This window comes from Lagopus leucura, unplaced genomic scaffold (assembly GCF_019238085.1).
Source record: "Lagopus leucura isolate 7727_CA_CO unplaced genomic scaffold, USGS_WTPT01 Super-Scaffold_741, whole genome shotgun sequence".
NCBI classification, from domain to species: Eukaryota; Metazoa; Chordata; class Aves; order Galliformes; family Phasianidae; genus Lagopus; species Lagopus leucura.
In genome coordinates this window covers 6,911,575-6,931,361 of record NW_024962256.1, presented here as the reverse complement: position 1 = coordinate 6,931,361, position 19,787 = coordinate 6,911,575, and the positions used below count along the sequence as shown (strand labels likewise).

Sequence of the window (19,787 nt, the reverse complement as noted above, 5' to 3'; positions counted from 1 at the left end):
AAGGTATTTGCAGGAGTATGTTTGCACATATGTATCTTTATACAGATTTCTTAATTTTAGGAAAGCTTTACCTGTTGTAATCAACAAGCATGATTCATATGAAAAAAGGTAAAAAGAGTAAATGATCCAATTGATAGAATGGTAAAAATAGGAGCACTGTTCGGTTTCTTTTCCTTGGTTTGTAGATTAAAAATTGGAATAAATAAATAAATAACTCAAATTAAATGACCTTTAATTACCAGATGCTTGCATATAGAGGTGGTGGATGTGCAGGATGTCCAAATAATTTCTTTATTAAGAAAGATTTAATTACATCTAAGTGTCAAAACTGGAGATCACAGATTTCAGTGGGATGAATTATAGCCTTATAGCCATCAGTGATGGTTTATTTCTTCCCTTGCTTGGGTGGAGTTGGGAAAGAAAACTTCTAAAAGTAGCGTAATTATTTTTTCAGGAAGCTTTCAAAGCAGTGGAGGATATTCATGGGCTTTTTGCGCTGTCTAAGAAACCACCCAAACCACAGCTGATGGCAAATTACTATCACAAAGTTTCGACTGTCTTCTGGAAATCAGGAAATGCTCTTTTTCACGCATCTACACTTCACCGACTTTATCACTTATCGAGAGAAATGCGAAAGAATCTGACGCAAGAGGAGATGCAGAGGTGGGGAGAGATATTTAATGTGATCTTACATTCCATTTCTGAACTTCAGATGGTCAAAAATAAACTAAATTATATCCCAAAAGAAGGAGATGGCAAGCATGGCTGTGAGCAGCTTTGCTTAAAGTGGCCAGCACTGACTGTTGCTCCAAAAGAGAAAGAGATTTTGTAAAAAGAGAGAGGATTTTGTACAGAGCTACAGTAAAGTAAGTTATGTGAATGTCAGGTCACCTTATTTAAGCTTCCTTCTTTGTTACTGACTGGGAATCTAAATAAATTAAGAAGTATCTGGTTTTTGCTTTCATTTTTGGTTCTGAGTGGTGATAATTAACTTCACAAGATTTCCTTACTGCCAGCATGAACTTTTCCTTTGTATATGCAAGTGTGAGTAGCCAAATGTCACCGAATTGACTAGATCAGTCTATGCCTGTGACAGGGGGGCAGTAGGCCTCTGCACTCCCCCCCCCACCAGAGTCCCACAAAATGAGAAGGAAGGAAGGGAGGAGAAGAGCACCAGCAACAATCTATGGAATAAAACTTATTTTACTATGATATTAGAATACAAGATAACACAATATAATACAATTTAATTGAAATTGAGACTTATCAGACAAGATGAGAGAGAGAGTTCCTGGGACCGAGTCAAACCTGAAAAGCTTGGAACAGCCAGGAAAGCACCTCCAGCACCCACTGCAAGGCAGCAAGAGAGCTCCTCCCCCCCGCCCCAGAAGGGCCAGATCCCGTGACTTCTGTCATGTACAGGGATAGGTACCTGGGATTGGGGCATTAACACTTTAATACCCCATACACTACGTGATGTTTTGATGTGGAATACTGAAAGCCGAAAAAACAAAAACATAAAACCATGACACCAAACAACCATTAATTCTCTGCTGATAATATGATATCTGGCTTGGGTTTTGAGGCATGCAGAATCATTGGCTGTATGAAACTCTGAAGCTCGTTTACAGGCCTATATAGATGGTGGGAATAAATACTGTATGAGATTTTTATATTCCTGCTTATCTGGGTACTGAGGTCAAATTTAAATGTTTGGTGTTACTTGCATTTAACATCAAAAGGTATATAGGTATATTTAGCAATAAATGTTAAAATCCGTGACAATCAGAATTACTTGTATGGATTCAGAGTAAAATAAGATTGAAAATATGCTGCTTTCTGCTATTTTCATTATTGTGATATTTACAGAGATGATTTGTTTGTTCTCTGTGTGTGTGTGTGTGTGTGTGTGTGTGTATACCCACATGTACACATAATGAAAACGTGTTATCAGAATCTTTCCTCTGATTACCGAAGAGCAGTGCATGCTGTATCCTTACTGCACAGCTGTTGTCTTTCCTGTTATTACTGGTATTTTTTATAGTTTGACAATAGGAATGCTGCTCATCCCTATTTGTGGATTGGCATGTATGTGAAAATGAAATAAATAGTGTTCTCTGTCAGCTCATCCCTCGTGGTCATGCTTTGTCAACAGGATGTCTACTCGAGTCCTTTTGGCCACGCTCTCAATTCCTATTACTCCTGAGAGAACTGATATCGCTCGCCTCCTGGATATGGATGGCATCATTGTGGAAAAACAGCGACGTCTGGCAACTCTGTTGGGTCTGCAGGCCCCTCCTACCCGTGGTAGTCTAATTAATGACATGGTACGTCATCGTGCTTGTATGAGGAGCTCTTAAATTCTCAAGTCCTCTTCTTGATCAGTTTTCATCCCAGAAGTGCTGCACTTAGCTAAGGGATGACAGTTACAAAATGAGAACAGCTTTATGATTAGTAGTATTACTGATATCATACTGCTAACATTTCAGGTTCACAAGAGGGGCTGTTTTCAGTTTGGATGTGAGCGTACATCCTTGTAGTGGGACTGTAGGTCTTTGTGTCTTAGAAATGATGAATATGTTGAGGATAGCACTGCAGTCTAGATACTTATCTTGTTGGTATGGTTTTTGTCTACTTTTTCATCTTTCAGTATGATTAATTGATGTTATGTGCAGTTACTGTCACTGTAACTAAGAGTGTTTTATTTTAAGAAGAATCAAACTGTATTAAAAGGTACGTGTGATACCTATTTAGCTTTGGGAGTGTAAAATGCTTAAAGCATTACTATTTGTTAATATTGTATTTATTTTAAGATATTTTGGTTATTGTTTGTTGTAGGTGAGGTTCAACGTAGTGCAGTATGTTGTTCCAGAAGTGAAAGAACTCTACAATTGGCTTGAAGTTGACTTCCACCCACTCAAGTTATGTAGCCGTGTCAGCAAGGTGGGTTTTGTATTTTCATCCAGATAGTGGAAAAAATTCATTCACATCTGCAGGGTGCTCTGCAAAGATGCACTTTCTGAAATGCTTTGGGAGGTCTTGTGGATGGAAATGATGCTAAGCTTTTGTTTAAAAAACAAACTTTAACTTAACTTTGTTTAAAAATGAAGGAGTGAGAAAAGGTGTGCCTGCAAGTGGACTATGGGAAGGGGAAAAACATACCGTGATCTGTTCTTACTGTTTAAATGTAATGTACTGGGACGTAGAATTGTGTGAGATCCCTTTGACTGTGTTAGTGTAAATTCTGCAATGAAAGAAGCACATCACATTCTTTTTCTCTAGTAGTGGGAACAAAGATATTTGAAGTGCTAAAAAGAACTTGAAGGTAAATTAGCAGTGTGGTTAATGTTGCCAGTACTGTCAGTCACCTTCATACAAAAAGTGTTAGTAATCTTCTGGTGTTCTGACCAGAAGATTGACTTCGGTAAAACAGAGTATCTGAACAGAAGTGCTATTCTTTCCTGAGCTGTAAGCCAAAAGTATTTCAGGGTCATACTTAGTACTTTAATGTTGAGGTTTTAAGGGTTGATGCAGATAAAGTAACTTTTCAGAATTTTGATAGGTACTGAACTGGGTGAAAGACCAAGCTGAGAAGGAACCGGAGCTGCAGCTGTATGTTCCTCACCTGCAAAACAATACCATTCTTCGCCTTTTGCAGCAGGTATGAATAAGGAAAATGTGTGTTTGTAAGTAGATGCAATGCTTTGGAAGAGCATCAGTCTGGAAACTATGCTGAAGTAATTTTTTTCTATTAACTAGAAGGCCATTATGATTTTGGAATACTTTTTCCAGTGTATGACCCATACCTGCAAGTTTGTACATCATTTAGGTACAGCCAACTTAACTGTACTTAATGGTGGTTGAATACAGTGGTGCAATTTTTTGCCTGGATTTTCTTTGTGTGGAGTCTATGAAGTTTTATTTCAGGTAATTCACTGTGTCTTAAAATCTTATGGAATAACATTTGGGTGTTGGCTTTTTTTCATAAACGTTTTGTAAAACGCACATTTCATTGACCTGCTTTCATTGCAAGTGATGAGCAGCGTTATTTCTGATGTGCTAAAGAAATATGTGAAGGCTAATTAGCAGCTTAGCTGTACGTAGTTACTGCTGCCAGTCTCCTTCATACAAAGAAGCCATTTAGTAATGACATTTATTCTTAGCTTACATTTGGATTCAGTACAGAAATAAAATCCTGAAGGAATATTTACAATTGTATTAATACCCATACCTGAATTTATTGATGATTTAATAGGTTACCAGCTTTTATTTCTGTCTCTGTTTAATGAGGAAAAATACCTCATGTTTGTTTTCATGTGAAGGTGGCCCAGATCTATCAAAGCATTGAATTTTCTCGCCTGGCTACCCTGGTTCCTTTTGTTGATGCTTTCCAGCTGGAACGGAGCATTGTGGATGCAGCCAGACATTGTGACTTACAAGTAAGTGCTGTCAAAAGACACTGAAATGATGTATGAATTTGTGGGTATTACACTGGATGAAAAGGAGGTGGTGGGCATCGAACACAAGGAAGGTAGTTGGTTCTGTTAGATGGAGGTAAACTGGAATGAAAATGGAAGTGGCGACATGAAAAGCTGACAGTTGCTCTTGAAGATTGCCCTGCTGGTCAGGTTGTCTGTATCGAATGAATGACAACCTGTAGTTGAATGTTTTAAATTGGTGAAGAGATGCCAGTAGTTTTTTGTTCAGATTGTCCGTTTGGGTTTTATCTTAAGCTAATTCATTCCATATAACATCACTTCTGCAGACAGACGAATTGAACCTATCTTGTTTCAAGAGATTCTTATTTCCTGTTTCACCAAAGTGGAGAAAGAGAATCTTTGAAAGTTCAGCATCTTACGGTGACTGTTTTTAAATAGAACATGGAAATAAAGCAAGATTCTATCCAGTGCTCTTTTTCTTTTTAATTCTTACTTAGAGCTCTTGTTGACTTGCATTGGCCATGAGTGCAGCAGCACAGAAATCATTGAAGAGCAATTAATAGTACAATCTCCCCCCTCTTTTTTTCTTCCTTTTTTTTTTGCAAAGGTTCGCCTTGACCACACAACCCGAACACTGAGTTTTGGCTCAGATTTGAACTATAGTACTAGAGAAGATGCTCCTCTGGGCCCTCAGCTACAAAGCATGCCTTCTGAGCAAATCAGAAATCAGTTGACTGCTATGTCCTCGGCTCTGGCCAAAGCTCTTGCAGTCATTAAGCCCCCTCACTTACTGGTAAGTCATTGTACATTTTCTGAAAATGCTGACAAATCCTAACGTTTCTCCTAAACGTTGTGTTTTGTATGGTTTAATGGTTGCACTTACACAGCCCCGTGTTAGTTCTTGCTTGTCTGATAAGCTGCTCTTTCCAATGAACTGCTTTCAGTACCATGCTGCCAGTGCTGTTGTCCCTTTTCCTCAGAAACAATGTGTTGAGGTGCTAATATACACAAATGAATGGTAACATTAAGGCTGTTAAGGACATCTGTTAAGGACAGAGTATCCTTCTGTTGCGTACTGACCTGTTCTAATAGCTCTACAGCTTTTGGTTTGGCAAAATGAGCTCGTTTGAATTTGTGACCTGGTACTTGAATATCACACCAACAAGTCGCCGATGGCTGATCTGATGGTTAATGTGGCACTGCAAAGATCCCAGGGGACAGGGCTGGTGCTGTGGGCTAGTATTGTGTATTCTGGTGTATCTTCAGATGTGTGTTGCTCCATTTTTCAAAGTGTTGCAATGCCCTCTGATACAGCTTGTCAGTTATAATGACCTCTTTATATTCCTGCACTTTAAGTAGAAACTAAAGCTAAGAACTTGATATTTTTTAGCAGTTTATATTTTAATTAATGTGTTCTGAAGTTAGATGTCTTTTCCTTTTTTTTTCTTCCAGACTTGTTTTTCTTACTCAAGTATATTTGTGCTTGTGAAGAAGAACAAATCATTCCTAAATGCACCCAGCTTGTCAGTGTTTGATCATAACAAAAATAATGTCAAGATGTACACCAAATGGAAAGCATTTTAAATGGCTGATTATATCAAGTTTAGAATATGCCATATAATAATTTAGCCATAGATGAATCCACAGAGCTAAGACTTGTTTGAAATTTTGCATGCATTTTTGAAAATGCAAGAGCCTGCTTTCTTTATTCTTTCTGGCAAAAGTGGAACCTGTAATGTGACTTGTAGTGGAATCTAAAGGCACGAACAAAAGATCCCACAACTGAAGAACTGACTTGTCTCTCACTGGCAATCGCTCTCATATGACTCCAAGGTCAGCCAACCTGATGAGCTCGCATTTCAGGTTCTCCAGAGCCCTGTAGGAGCAAGGTGTAAATCACGCTGTGGGATTTCCTGCATGCTTTGGTTGTGGCAAGTTTAGAACTTCACTTCTTCAAAAAAAGTGGTAAATTTAAGTGTGCTGTGTGCTTAAGAAAGAAAGATTTTTGTAGCCAATATGTTGAACTTTTCCATTTTGAGAAAAAGACTGAGGGCAAGATGTTCCTACTAAATGCTTTGTCCAAATTGGAAATAAGAAGTTATGTTCCTAAAATAACTGCACAAAGTAGGGCTGTATCATGACACTTAATACTAGCTTACTTGTGTTAGCTTGAACATATAGTAGCTATTTAATAGTGCTTATTTCCATGTAAGTTTTCCCATAGGAAAGGATTTATTCAGATAAGTTGTTGGTTTAGAGGAAAAAAAAAAAAGCTTTATTTGTACATTTACAGATGGAAATGACAGGTAGTCATGACGTCAGTTTAATTATCTGAATAAGACATAAATACTAGTAATTATGCTTGTAAAATTTGAGTACATGATCAGGTTTAATACTGACCTCTGGGGTTAGGGAAGCTGTGGAACAAAGGGGTATCACTTTTTCTTTGCTATTCACATAAAAAACCTCTCACTCTTTAAAGTGTTTAGAAAGATACAATTTATTTTCAACTTTATTACAAAACCTCAAGTTTTTCGTTGTTGACTTTCTGGCACCCTCACCTGTTTTTAAGTGCAACAAAATATGGATGTTCCAATGTTTTTGTTTAATGCTCTGAAAGTGGCAGATTGCTAAAAATACCTCAGAGCTCTCTCACATTTCATGAGCAGCATGACTGAGTGCTTGCTGTGAGTCATTAGGCTGCAGTCCTTGGCTGCTTCCTGCAGTGATTAAAATGGGCAGCTCCCTCAGCTGGCACAGCCATACTTCACATGTAGAGTGAGCATCTCTACAAAGAGCCATATAAATACTCTGGAGGAGAGTTTGTGGGATGGCCAGGAGGATGCTTAAGGAGCAGTGTACATGCAATTGAGTGCTTCTTATAATTTAGTCAAAAGGACTTGATTCGGATTTTTTTTTCCTCATAAGACAGTACTTTGTGTCAATTCTGATACTTCTGTTTTACATTTGAATGTTTAAAAAAAACCCTCAACATTAAAAACAAGGGAGCTTTGTTGAAATACAATACATGTATTGCTGTCCTTGCTAATGTGTAGAGAGGAACAATATTGCTTCCCTAAATAACTCTTAGATATAGACTCCTAATTATCACTGACATCTGTGTGCAGTATTTTTGGACAAATTATGAAAATACCATACCTAAAATAGATGTGCTGCAAAATACTGTTTATATAAGCAACTTTTAGCTCCATTTGCACGTGGTTCTGTTGAATTGACTCTGCCTTGTATGCCACGTGGATAGCGTGATTGCTGTCTTTACTGCGAGAGTGGTGAGGTGCTGGAACAGCTGCCCAGAGGTTGTGGATGCCCCGTCCATCCCTGGAGGTGTTCAAGGCCAGGTTGGATGGGGCCCTGGGCAGCCTGGTCTGGTATTACATGTGGAGGTTGGTGGCCCTGCATGTGGCAGGGGGGTTGGAGATTCATGATCCTTGAGGTCCCTTCCAACCCGGGCCGTTATGCGTAATTAGATTTAGCATTATGGTTGTATTTCCATCCAACTGGCAAATTAGGGAAATAAAACTAGTTCTGAGATTTCATTGAGAAGCAACTGCTACGTTTTCTGCCTTTTTGAAGAGATGCTACATACATCATTGTCTTATTCTTAATTTACATCCAGCAAGAGAAGGAAGAACAGCATCAGCTAGCAGTCACTGCCTTCTTAAAGAATTCAAGGAAGGAACATCAGCGTATTCTTGCACGCCGTCAAACTATAGAAGAGAGAAAAGAGCGCCTTGAAAGTCTGAACATTCAGCGTGAAAAAGAGGAACTGGAGCAGCGTGAAGCAGAGCTCCAGAAAGTCCGTAAAGCTGAGGAAGAGAGGCTGCGCCAGGAGGCAAAGGAAAGAGAAAAGGAACGTATCCTGCAGGAGCATGAACAGATCAAGAAGAAGACTGTTCGTGAGCGCCTGGAGCAGATTAAGAAGACTGAACTGGGAGCCAAAGCATTTAAAGACATCGATATCGAGGTAGGAAGCTTGCTATTGAAGCGTTTTGTGCTTTTAAAATTGTACTGATAGGCTGCCTGAATTTCTTGTTCTTTACTGGTTTTGTACTGTGACTGGTCTTATAAACAATCTCTTAGAAATGAGACTGCCAGTTTGGCACTTAATATTAGTTTGCTCTATGGTGTAAGTAAGCTCTAATAGTGAATTTGGATGGGATCTGTTTTAACTGGAGTAAAGTCCAGCTGTTATTTTAAGCCCCTGGTTTCTCAAACAGCATCTGATCTGTGGAAGATATTCAGCTTCCATTTTGTTGTACTTGAACCATGTCTCAATCAAGAATCAGTATACAAATGTTTTAGAGAGCTTTAAAAATAAAATGCAAATTACCCCAGATGTCACGAGAGAGGGGAAAAGAAGCTGAGAATGCTTCTGAAGCAAATTTGTTTAAAAGTTATGGGAGGACTGCAGACACTTAACTGAACAAATTCACATTTGTGACAGAAATACTGCTTGCTTCATGCTGTACTGATAACTGTACTTGGCTGCAGGATCTCGAAGAATTGGATCCGGACTTCATCATGGCTAAACAAGTGGAACAGCTGGAGAAAGAGAAGAAGGAACTTCAGGAACGACTGAAGAATCAGGAGAAAAAGGTACAAAGTAATAAGGGTGCTAAGCCATGTCTATACAGCACTTATGTTGGTGGTTGTGAATTGTGTATTCTGATATAAAATATATGGATATTCAAAATGTTATGTATAAAGCTAGCAAAAGAAGGTGAAGGCATGATAAACCAACTGAGTTACTAGTGTTGATGGACAAATCTATTGTAATTATTCGAGTTAATTTGAAACTGGGCTCTTAAGCTATGTGCGAAATGGGTCTTAGTTGGGAAGACTTGTACTTGAAAACATCTTCAGAGAAAATTAAATGCTCAGAGAAGGGGAGGCCTTTAGAGGACCTAAATTAATTAATTGTATTAGTTCTCACTGAAGCAGAAATTCCATTGCTAGAATTCATCTAGGGTGTTGAAGACAGTCTGCCTGAAACTCGCATGACTGCAAATGTGGGGAATGTGCTGTCAGAGTAAATGAAAGTCGCCATGTGTTTTCAAGACCGAAACAGAGTTTATGTGATCCCATTGACAATTCCGTTCTCTTAAAGCCAACATGGTGTTTGAAAGTTGCAAGTGCTTTCTCATGAGGGGGAGCAGAGAGAGAGAAGCTGTGCTTTCTGGACACTAGTGAGGGGGTGCAAGGCAGTGTTATAGCTTCATCGGGGAAGATCAGGTTGCATATTGAGAAAAGATTCTTCATTGAGAAGGCGGTCAAGCACTAGAACGGGCTCCCAGGGAAGTTAAGTGCAACTCAAAAAAACCTATTTACAGAGTTCTTCACCAAAGGCTTTAAAGAAAGCTTAGCAGTTATGGCATGAAACTAAGTCTTTAACTGAAGTTCAGTTTAGATGTATTTTGTGTTGGAAAAGTAGGAAATAAAATCAACCCATCTTTAGCTTTACATCTTAAATGATTGTCTCCAGACTGAACATCAGCTGTCAGTAGAGAAATCTTGGTTGTGCATCTCAAGTATCGTGTCCAGTTCCAGTCCCTTTATCTCAGGAAGAGTGTAGGTGAAGTGGAAATTTGAGATGAGAAAAGCAGGCGTTGTTAATGGTATGGATTGGCTTCTGCCTGAGAAATGACTTTGTAAATTAGTACCACTATGTCTCAAAGATTTCTGGAGAAAGCATATAGTAGCAGACTGCCTGTGTGTAGGTACAGGTGGGGCCTTCATTCTGTGAGCTGTCGATGCAAGGATTTCTTTCCAAAGTATGCTGTGTATAAAAAGCTTCTTTGAGTTCAACAGGACAAGAGGAGAAATGTACTGCCTGCTGAATGGAAGGGAAAAAATTGTCTCAGGAAATCCTTGGAGCTGAGAGTTGTTGATGATGGGAGACTGTTAGGAAAAGCATGGACTGTGCCCTTTGCTTGGAATGCGCTTAGGTGCTGATGATAGAGTCAGGTGTTTGTTTAGGTGGGGCTTTGATCCACATGGCTATATGATAATGATACCTATATTGGAGAAATTGGGATTTCTTCTGGAGATGTTGAAGAGTGTGTGTTCCACATTTGGTCTTTGCATTACAACATTCTGAGGTTGTGTTGTCTTTATTTAGATCGACTATTTTGAACGAGCAAAGCGCTTAGAAGAAATTCCTTTAATAAAAACTGCCTACGAGGAGCAAAGAGTGCGTGATATGGAGCTGTGGGAGCAGCAGGAGGAGGAGAGGGTAAGAACTTCTATTCGGGTGATAAAATCCGTCAGCTGTGAATGAAAAATAGCAGTTTTGCACTGGTTTTTTTTTTCTTCCCCTGGCTTCACTTGGGAAAAGAAGGGAAAAAATGGGTCTGAAAAATTGTTTAAACTTTCTATTTTTATTGTGCAGTTACACAGCAATATCTTTTGACCTGGATCTGAAAGAAGATGTAATTTGAGTAGCAGCTGAGTAGAACAAATGCAAATATGCAGTGAGCTTTTCTTTGATGTTATTTTTTATATTATCTCTTTAGATCACTACTTTGCAGCTGGAGCGTGAGAAAGCACTTGAGCATAAGAACAGGCTCTCGAGGATGTTGGAGGACAGAGATTTATTTGAAGCCAGACTCAAAGCATTGCGGCGGACGGTTTATGAGGTACGCGAGAGATGATATTGAAATAGAATATTTCTGTGAAGTAAGGAAGTCAACTCGTGGCTCGGTGATTCTTCCTGAAAATTGCAAATTAGAATCTACAAAATGATGAGATCATTTATTTACTGCTTTGATTAAAAGGAGATATTCCTGCAGCCATTCCTGGGTATTACCACTTAAAATTTTTGTCAACTTCTGTAACAGCTTATGGAAAATAAGCACCTGAAAATACCTTTTTCTTTAATACGATTAATAAGAGATCATTGTAGCATATGAGAAGCCAGCTGTATCTTTAGAAATACTTGAATTTGCTGTGATGATGGCATATATTAAATTGAGACAGGGAGGTTTAGGTTAGATATTAGGAGGAAGTTTTTCACGCAGGGTGGTGAGGCATTGGAACAGGTTGCCCAAGGAGGTTGTGGATGCCCCATCCCTGGAGGCATTCAAGGCCAGGCTGGATGTGGCTCTGGGCAGCCTGGTCTGGTGGTTGGTGACCCTGCACACAGCAGGGGGTTGGAACCAGATGGTCATTGTGGTCCTTCTCAACCCGGTCCATTCTATGAGTACGATATTGAAAATAATCCTTAAGCTGAGAAATCTGATGAAATATGTAGAAATACACAGAAATACTTGTCTGTTTATTATCTTTTCCTTTGAATCTGGAAATTACTTTGATAGTATTTGGTGCTGCAAGTTGCATTTTGTTTGCCAAATTTGATAACAAGTTAGACCAAGAGGTCAGGGAAAAAACTGCCGGATTCTCTGCTATAAGTATGGTTAGTTTAGGGAAGTCAGCAGCTAGGTAATTTACGTTCCAGAAGCAGCAAATAGAGGACTAAAATTGTGATTGCTGTGTGTCTTAGGAGTATATTCACTTCTATCAAATGTGCTGCAGAAGAAGGTTAAAATGGTAAACAGAAACATAGTTGATTTTTAGCTGAGCAAATTTAATGTAGTGCTGTTGGTTGGTGTTTCTCCGCAGCTTTATTTACCAACTTGTGTTTGTGTTCAGCTCTTTAATGTTTAAGTTCTGGTAGATTCAAGTGTGTTTTTTTGTATTTCAGGATAAACTCAAGCAGTTCCAGGAAAGGTTAGCAGAAGAGAGGCGCAACCGTTTGGAGGAACGCAAGAAGCAACGCAAAGAAGAAAGACGCATTACTTATTACAGAGAGAAGGAGGAGGAGGAGCAAAGGTTACGAGAAGAACAACTGCTTAAAGGTATAACTGAGAATGTGATTGCTGCTTGGATGAAGTGTTTCTGTATCTGAGTTCTTAATCATGCAATATTAAAAGAAAGAAGAATAATACAGAAGTCCTTAGTATCATACTTACAGCACTACTAGCTGATCTTGTCTTTGAACTTTTCTAAAAAGGAAATCCTCTACTATACTTGATGTATATTGATGTTTTGACTGGCACATACATACTTTCTCCTCATCTTAGCTAGCAGCTTTTGTTCAAGGTGTCAGGTTAATGAATGTGTCAAAGATTCTTTTCCTATTACTTTGGAATTAGAATGCTTCCAGAAAACCTATTCTGTGGTTAAGCATGTTCAGTGAAACGCTTAGTTGGATGGATATATATATATATAAGGAGCCAAAGGAGGAGGACTGTATTTCTGTACATCCTCTCTGTGTACAACAAAGTAGTGTAATTGTGAATGTGTTCTATTTATTTACTCAACTCTGCAGAGCGTGAGGAGAAGGAGCGCATCGAGCGTGAGAAACGTGAGCAGGAGCAGCGGGAATACCAGGAGCGTGTCAAGAAGCTGGAAGAGCTAGAGAAGAAGAAACGTCAAAGAGAAATGGAGATAGAAGAAAGAGAGCGTCGTAGAGAAGAAGAACGGAGAGGTCTGGATGATCCATTTTCAAGAAAGGTTGGTAAAGACTTACAGGTTTGATTTTCTTCTTGTCTGCTTTTATTTCTGTAGATTATTTGGAAAAAGTTGACAATTGATGGTAAAATAAGTGGTTTAAATCATTCAGTAATAGTGTGTCTAATTTAATAGTTGAATTACTAATGTCACTTATTTTCAGCTCTCTATCAGGAGCTTCAATCTGTAGTTTTGTTGTAAAGTTGAGCAAAGGTCACCAGGCTGTTCAGAAACTAAATGAATAAAGATTAAAAGGAATATTGAATATAAATTAACACAAAACAGGAGGGCTATGTTTGGAGCATGTGTAATGACTCAGCAAGTCACAGATCAGAGTAGCTATTGGAGGAAAATTCCAGTCTAAACATAAAAGTCTGGCTTTCTATTGTATAAGAATTACGCAGTGAAGTGAAAACGAGGTGTGTGTAGCTTCCTTTTGGCAGCTGTAGGTATTGGGGAATATCATTGTACCAACCCATCAGGAAACAAAGCAAAACTTATTTCATAAATAAGATGCTTATGATTTTATAAACGTAACAAGCCTGAACTCCTACTCCTTCAGACCTTAACAATAAGAGAACTTGGATTAAATTCCATCCACCTTAGCCATTGTCCTTGTTTAAAGAATGCTTCACTGCACTGGTATTTTTCCACGTAAGAAGTATTCTTAGCCACAGGCACTTGACTGTATGGAAAAACTGACATGGCCTCTAAGAAAGATACCCATACCACATGAAAAATGCCATTTGCAGGTTTGGAATTCTTTCTTTGTTCATTCTTGTTTCTTGGGATCCTTTATACAAGAAGACTATAAAAAATATTTAAATAGGTACTTAGAGTAGTGGATGTGTGAGATCTAGCCTGACCTGATTATTTCTCTACATAGCAGTGTAAACTTTGCCAAATTAAAACACTTTCAAAAGATTAGTATCAAACGTTTTGTAAATATGTCTGATTATGTGAAATCAGTTATTTTATGTGGCTTATCTAATTGGATTCTTATGGTGGCATTCAGGAATAAATGACTGCATTAGAAGTAGTGGAGTTTGGTTTTGTACAGCTGTTGGGAAAGACATGTCACCTTTATTTAAAAAAAAAAAAGGAAAAGGAATAATTGTTGCTCTGCCCACTTCCTAAGCAACGCGGATGAATTAAAATACCTTCACTGTTTTGTGCCTTAAGGTCTGATGTTAAGTGCTGTGTAAACCCAGAATGAAATGGTCTGTGCTACAGAGAGCTTATGATTTATGCAGTCACGTTTTCTGATCTGGTTAGAAAGATTCTGTATTCACTCCTAATACTGTTACGCAGTAGGAAAGTGAAATTTTTAGAACATCTTCGTATGTTAATTCTTTTCCTGTTGTTAACACACTAAAATGCTTATGAATAAATGTACTAACTCTCTGTGTGTCCTCCTACCATGTTAGTAAAGTGAGTGGCACAAAGGGATCCTGATGTTCTTAATCTGCCATGAGCAGTAAGGTTCAGTTATTCAATCTCCTGGCAGTTCAGTATTCTCTACAGTGGAACAAGTGATTTTTTTAAAGGCATGTTATGCTGTGGAAGGCATAATTTACATGCTGGAAATCTTTATTTTTAAGTATTCAAGAGGATATTCCTACTTCCCTTTGACATACAGGAGTCTCGTTGGGGTGACAGAGGAGAGTCTGAAAGCTCCTGGAGAAGAGGTGGTGAGACAGAATCTGAATGGCGACGAGCACCAGTGGAAAGGTGATGATTGGGCTCAGTATGTGTGGGCTCTTTTTTTAAAGCTGCACTAACAGTAATCCCTCAGGCCTTTACATTTCTCTAAGTTACCTTCTAATTGCTTTTAAGAATCTCAAAATGAGAGATTTTGTCCCACAGCTGCATTCAGATGTTCTTTTTCTATTTAGGTTAGATATGTGAAGGCTGGCTTAGGCCTTCTACATCTGATAATCTTAATTACATCGGTTCTAAGTAATGATTTTCTGACCCGCTCAAACATTGATGGCAATTGCATAAGTACAGACTGGGGAAGGATGATGAACAGATGCAGAGTTCCTAGCGATTTGAGATTTTCCATTTAGAAAACTGACAATAACTGTGAGAGAGAAAGTCAAAGCTGAGTGTCTTGAAAGCTATTCAAGTCCCAGAAGAGCTCACAGAGCAGAGAATGTGTGCTGTAAACTAAAAGTTAAGTTCTGAAAAACTGCAGAAGAGAGAAGGGGAAGGATTTCTGTAGGAAGAATGTTCTGATGGTACTTTTTTTTTATTTTAAAAGTGGTTGATCACATCTATACTTTCAGATGTTTGGGATATATTCAGTAATAATGACAACTGTTTGTATAGTTGTAGCAAGTAGGATCTTTAAAACCTGTCCATTCCTCTGTTCACACAGGATGCATTGTGCTTAAAATATTTCTGAAGAAACATGTCTAGTTGTTCTTAGAAGTCTGTGTTCATGGAAATACCACTACTTGTTCTAATTGGCAGTATGTTTTACTGCTTAATTACCCTTACAAATAGATATTTATAAATGTCTAACCTTAATTTCCAGTGCAGCAATTTAAATCCATTACAGCTTACTCTGACTGTGGAAGCAAATCAATTTACTGTCTCCCTCTAGTAATTTCTTCTAACATAGTGGAATGAGATCTCTTGATGAAGTGAGTAGTGTCTTAAGCTCTCTTTAAAAACTGTGTTGCTCTTCTTGATAGCGATCCACTTTCTCTTGAATTGCAACATAAAAAATTGCATGAAACTCTCAAGTGAAGCATTTTATTTACGTATTGCAGAAGTGTTTAATGCATCTGTTTATATGCTTCAGATTTAATGCATTAGCTTGCAGCTAAAAAATTTCTGGCAGGCATTGATTTCTCATGGAGCAGGTCTGACATGCTTGTATAATTAGGACACAAATCCACGCAGTTACAGAGCAGCTGATTGTCTTGTGCAGCAGTCCCCAGAGTACAGGATTCCAGGTGCTCAGCGAATTCCAGTGCTCTAAATCTTTTCCTCACCGTGGCTCCTTTGGGCATTAAGCCAAATGCTGTCTCCAGGGAAGTGACAAGGCAGAAGGCTCTAACTACTGTTCAGTAATGTCTAATCCTTTCAGTGTTGCACAGCTAAGCATATTCTAAAGATGAACTGGTGACACAATAGCCCAGTGAAAACTCTAACCAGTGCTTTTTATCCCTCCTACAACCTTGTGAGGAAAATCACTGTAAGTCTTAGTCTGCCAGAGCCTGCCCCCTGCTTGCAGTTGGGCAGCAGTAGTTGTCCTGCTGTACCCAGTTGTGTGTGCTTGTCAGTGAGAGCATCACCAATCTGTTGAGTGAAAACAGGGATGGGATTTTAGGGTTGGTGTGTTTGTGAAGCTAAGGGATACTTCATGACCATGGTTTTTATTTTTAACGAGTTCTTTGAGATACAGAGTTTGTCGCGTTAAGCTTGATGTAGAAGCAAAACACCTTATCTGTTTTATTGCAGTAGGTGACCAGAGGAGACTACTAAGCAGCTGTGATGTTTCAAAGGATAAAAAACTGTTCAATATTTAGTGAATCTGTAGGGGAGATTCACTACCACTTTCATGTAGCACTCAAGGCAATTAGACCCCATGCATCTGAAAACTGCAAGCTCTGTAAAAGTACTTGCAAGCATGCATCAGGTATTCAGAAGTGATTTTGATGGGAGCCTACAGCACTGTCTTATATGTAAAGCTTTTCTAGATGTCATTTTCTACTCGCTTATTCCTTGTGGCTTTGTAGAGACTGGCGTCGAGGAGAAGCAAGAGATGATGAAAGACCTTTCCGGCGAGGAGATGATCTGCCCCGACGAAGTGACGATCTGCCTCGGCGAGGGGATGATCTGCCTCGGCGAGGTCCTGCAGAAGAAAAGGAACGGCCTTCTGCGGAATCAAGTGAGGACAGGCCGCCTCGGCGTGAAGGGGATGAAGACAGACCACCTCGGCGTGAGGGGGATGAGGACAGGCCACTCAGACGTGGTTTGGATGAGGACAGACCTCCCAGACGTGGCTTGGATGATGATAGAGGGAGCTGGCGGGCTGCAGATGACGACAGGGGTCCCAGGCGTGGAATGGATGATGACAGGCCTCCCAGACGTGCGTTGGATGATGACAGACCTCCCAGACGTGTGTTGGATGATGACAGACCTCCCAGGCGTACATTGGATGATGACAGACCACCGAGACGTGGCTTGGATGACGACAGAGGCAGTTGGCGAGCAGCAGACGACGACAGAGGACCCAGGCGTGGGCTGGATGATGACAGGCCGCCCAGGCGGGCTTTAGATGATGACAGGCCACCCAGGCGTGGGCTGGATGATGACAGGGGCAGTTGGCGTGCTGCAGATGACGACAGGGGTCCCAGACGTGGGCTGGATGACGACAGGGGTCCCAGGCGAGGTCTGGATGATGACAGGGGACCATGGCGTAACGCAGATGATGACAGGCTCTCCAGACGAGATGACGACAGGGGGCCGTGGCGTAGCAGTGAAGATTCAAGACCAGGTCCTTGGAGACCATTTGGTAAACCAGGTAAAGCAGAGTAATGCAATCATTTTTCCTCCATAGCGTGGTTAAACCAGCAGGTAATGGATGTGATACATTTGACAGAAAAGATGGGAGAATCATCTCTGAAAATGTCTGCAGTAGTTCTGCTAATGTGGACACTCCTTTACTTAGGAGAATTAATCCTTTTCATTTGGTTCAGTTAGACAAACCGTGCATGGCCAAAATCAGCAGTATTTATTATTTGCCTGGAGGTCTAAAGGTCGCATAGTATTGGTGGTGTTTACTTACATGCAAAAAAAAGACACACAGTTTAAAGCTTTGATGAAGGAAGAACATTTTCAATAGTTGAGTGCACCTTAATCTCTTTCCCCACATGATCTGAAATTAATCTGCTAGGAAGGATTTTGATGCATCACTGCATCACTCAAGTGGGTCTGGTTTGCGTAAGTTATTTTCTTTTTTCCTAGATGTGGTAAAAGTAGGAGTATTTTTACACTTTTTTTGGACATCCTCCATTGAGTAGGATTTTATACCAGATGACTTTTTGAAGTCCCTTCCAACCTGAATTATCCTCCAATCCTATTCTTATGAGGCTTATTTCTAATTCAAAGTAGTAGTGTTGGTAACCAATACTTGTTTCTGATTGTATTTGAAACTGTTCCTGATTTTTTTTAATTCCATTCACATTTGTATGTTTATTATATTTTTATTTCATATTTTTATTTTATATTTTTACAGGTGCCACATCAACTCCTTCAGACATCAATTATGTAATCCAAACCAGTACCAAAATTATCACAAGTCATTTTATTTGCACTCCAGTAGCTTTTTCCTATTAAAAAAAAATCCAAAACAGTTTATGGGAGAGAAGTAAATGCATCTTTTTGAGGGATTAGAAGTTATTCATAAATTCCTTTGACTTTGTTGCTTGCAGGGGGATGGAGAGAGCGTGAGAAGGCTCGTGAGGACAGCTGGGGGCCTCCCCGAGACTCCAGGCCTCCTGGAGACCGTGAGTGGGATAGAGACAAAGATCGGGACGAGAGTGAGAAAGACCGGGAATATGACAGAGAAAGGGATTTTGATCGAGATGATCGTTTCAGACGTCCCAGGTTTGTGTAATTAAGGAATAGTATGACTTCACGTGGTGAAATGAACCGTGGTTGGTGTGTAAGAAATGGAGTTCTTTAAGGTAGTAAATGGATAGTGGCACAGTGGTTCATTGTTCTTAAAATGCTAACGGAGTGAATCCCAGATTCTGCATTTAAATATTTTGCTTTTTTCCCCCTGTACATCATATTTCATGTTAGGCTCCAGAAAAGATTTTGGAAGTCAGCATATTAAATAGAGACCCATAGGACCTGAAAATATCTGTGTCATCATCACTTCTTTCTGTAGCAAAGATAAAACATGAACATTTAGCCTTATTTTTCGTTTTCAATGGCAAAAGGGATGATGCTGGTTGGAGAAGGGGACCAGCTGAGGAAACATCTAGCTGGAGGGATTCAAGTCGTCGTGAGGAATGGGACAGAGGTGGCCGTGACATGAGAGATCGCCGTGCTGATGACAGAGAACCACCGCTCAGAAGAGGCCCTCCCCTCAGATCTGAGCGTGAAGAACGTATGTTTGTTTTGTGTTCCTAAAGGCTTGCAGTTACTACAGGTCCTCCACGTTACCCTGGCAGCATTAGGAGATGATTCTTTTCGGCCACGTAAACACCCTGTATGTAACAACGTAATACAAAGCAGCAGTAGTGCAATTGCAACATTTTCCATGAATCTTGTTTTTAGTTTTACTCTTTTCTATCATAGTAGCAATTCAGATCTGCAGTAGAAGGATAACATTTTAAGTCTGCAGTTATTTGTCACATTACATTTGAGGTGAATGAAAGTTTTTTATAGTTCAGTCATCAAGAGAGGCGTCCCAGAAAGTAATTTTTCAAACCAGAGAAGTATTTGCAAATAAGGCCTCATGGGTTTCACACTATTAGTGATATTTATTTTTTATGAATAACCGACTTTAAATATGTACATTAATGAGTTTTAATTATGTACATTCATTTATACTTTGCTGTCTCCTATAAAAACCAGTAACAAAAAAGACGTTTAGCCTGAGATACCACATGTTGCCAATCTGGACTTCTCACGTTCAGAATTTCATTTGGTTTCTGCCCTGAGCATCAGTGCTCCCTGCTTGTGGCTGCTGTCATGCAGCTGATCTCAGAGCATACTGGAACAGAACACACCTTGCAGGACTGCAGCTAGCAGAAAGGTTGAGGGTTCCCGGTGTGGGGAGATATATACATTATA

The 19,787-nt window shown here is 39.6% G+C and overlaps 1 protein-coding gene and 2 non-coding genes across 3 annotated transcripts in view; all 3 read left to right on the top strand.

The window, feature by feature from the left end:
* Positions 1-19,787, top strand: part of EIF3A (eukaryotic translation initiation factor 3 subunit A) — a 29,677-nt gene that overhangs the window by 7,995 nt on the left and 1,895 nt on the right. The window contains exons 6-21 of the mRNA XM_042863653.1: positions 455-663; positions 2,156-2,327; positions 2,839-2,943; positions 3,563-3,661; positions 4,323-4,439; positions 5,047-5,232; positions 8,077-8,424; positions 8,952-9,056; positions 10,579-10,692; positions 10,973-11,095; positions 12,160-12,313; positions 12,787-12,971; positions 14,608-14,699; positions 16,718-17,505; positions 18,416-18,590; positions 18,929-19,098. Coding sequence (XP_042719587.1) covers positions 455-663; positions 2,156-2,327; positions 2,839-2,943; positions 3,563-3,661; positions 4,323-4,439; positions 5,047-5,232; positions 8,077-8,424; positions 8,952-9,056; positions 10,579-10,692; positions 10,973-11,095; positions 12,160-12,313; positions 12,787-12,971; positions 14,608-14,699; positions 16,718-17,505; positions 18,416-18,590; positions 18,929-19,098 — 3,142 coding nt within the window. The remainder of the gene's footprint in view (positions 1-454; positions 664-2,155; positions 2,328-2,838; positions 2,944-3,562; positions 3,662-4,322; positions 4,440-5,046; positions 5,233-8,076; positions 8,425-8,951; positions 9,057-10,578; positions 10,693-10,972; positions 11,096-12,159; positions 12,314-12,786; positions 12,972-14,607; positions 14,700-16,717; positions 17,506-18,415; positions 18,591-18,928; positions 19,099-19,787) is intronic.
* LOC122175920 lies at positions 3,257-3,380 on the top strand. Its single transcript, XR_006177571.1, has one exon. It is a non-coding gene; the product is annotated as a small nucleolar RNA SNORA19 (small nucleolar RNA).
* On the top strand, positions 4,001-4,133 carry LOC122175919. Its single transcript, XR_006177570.1, has one exon. It is a non-coding gene; the product is annotated as a small nucleolar RNA SNORA19 (small nucleolar RNA).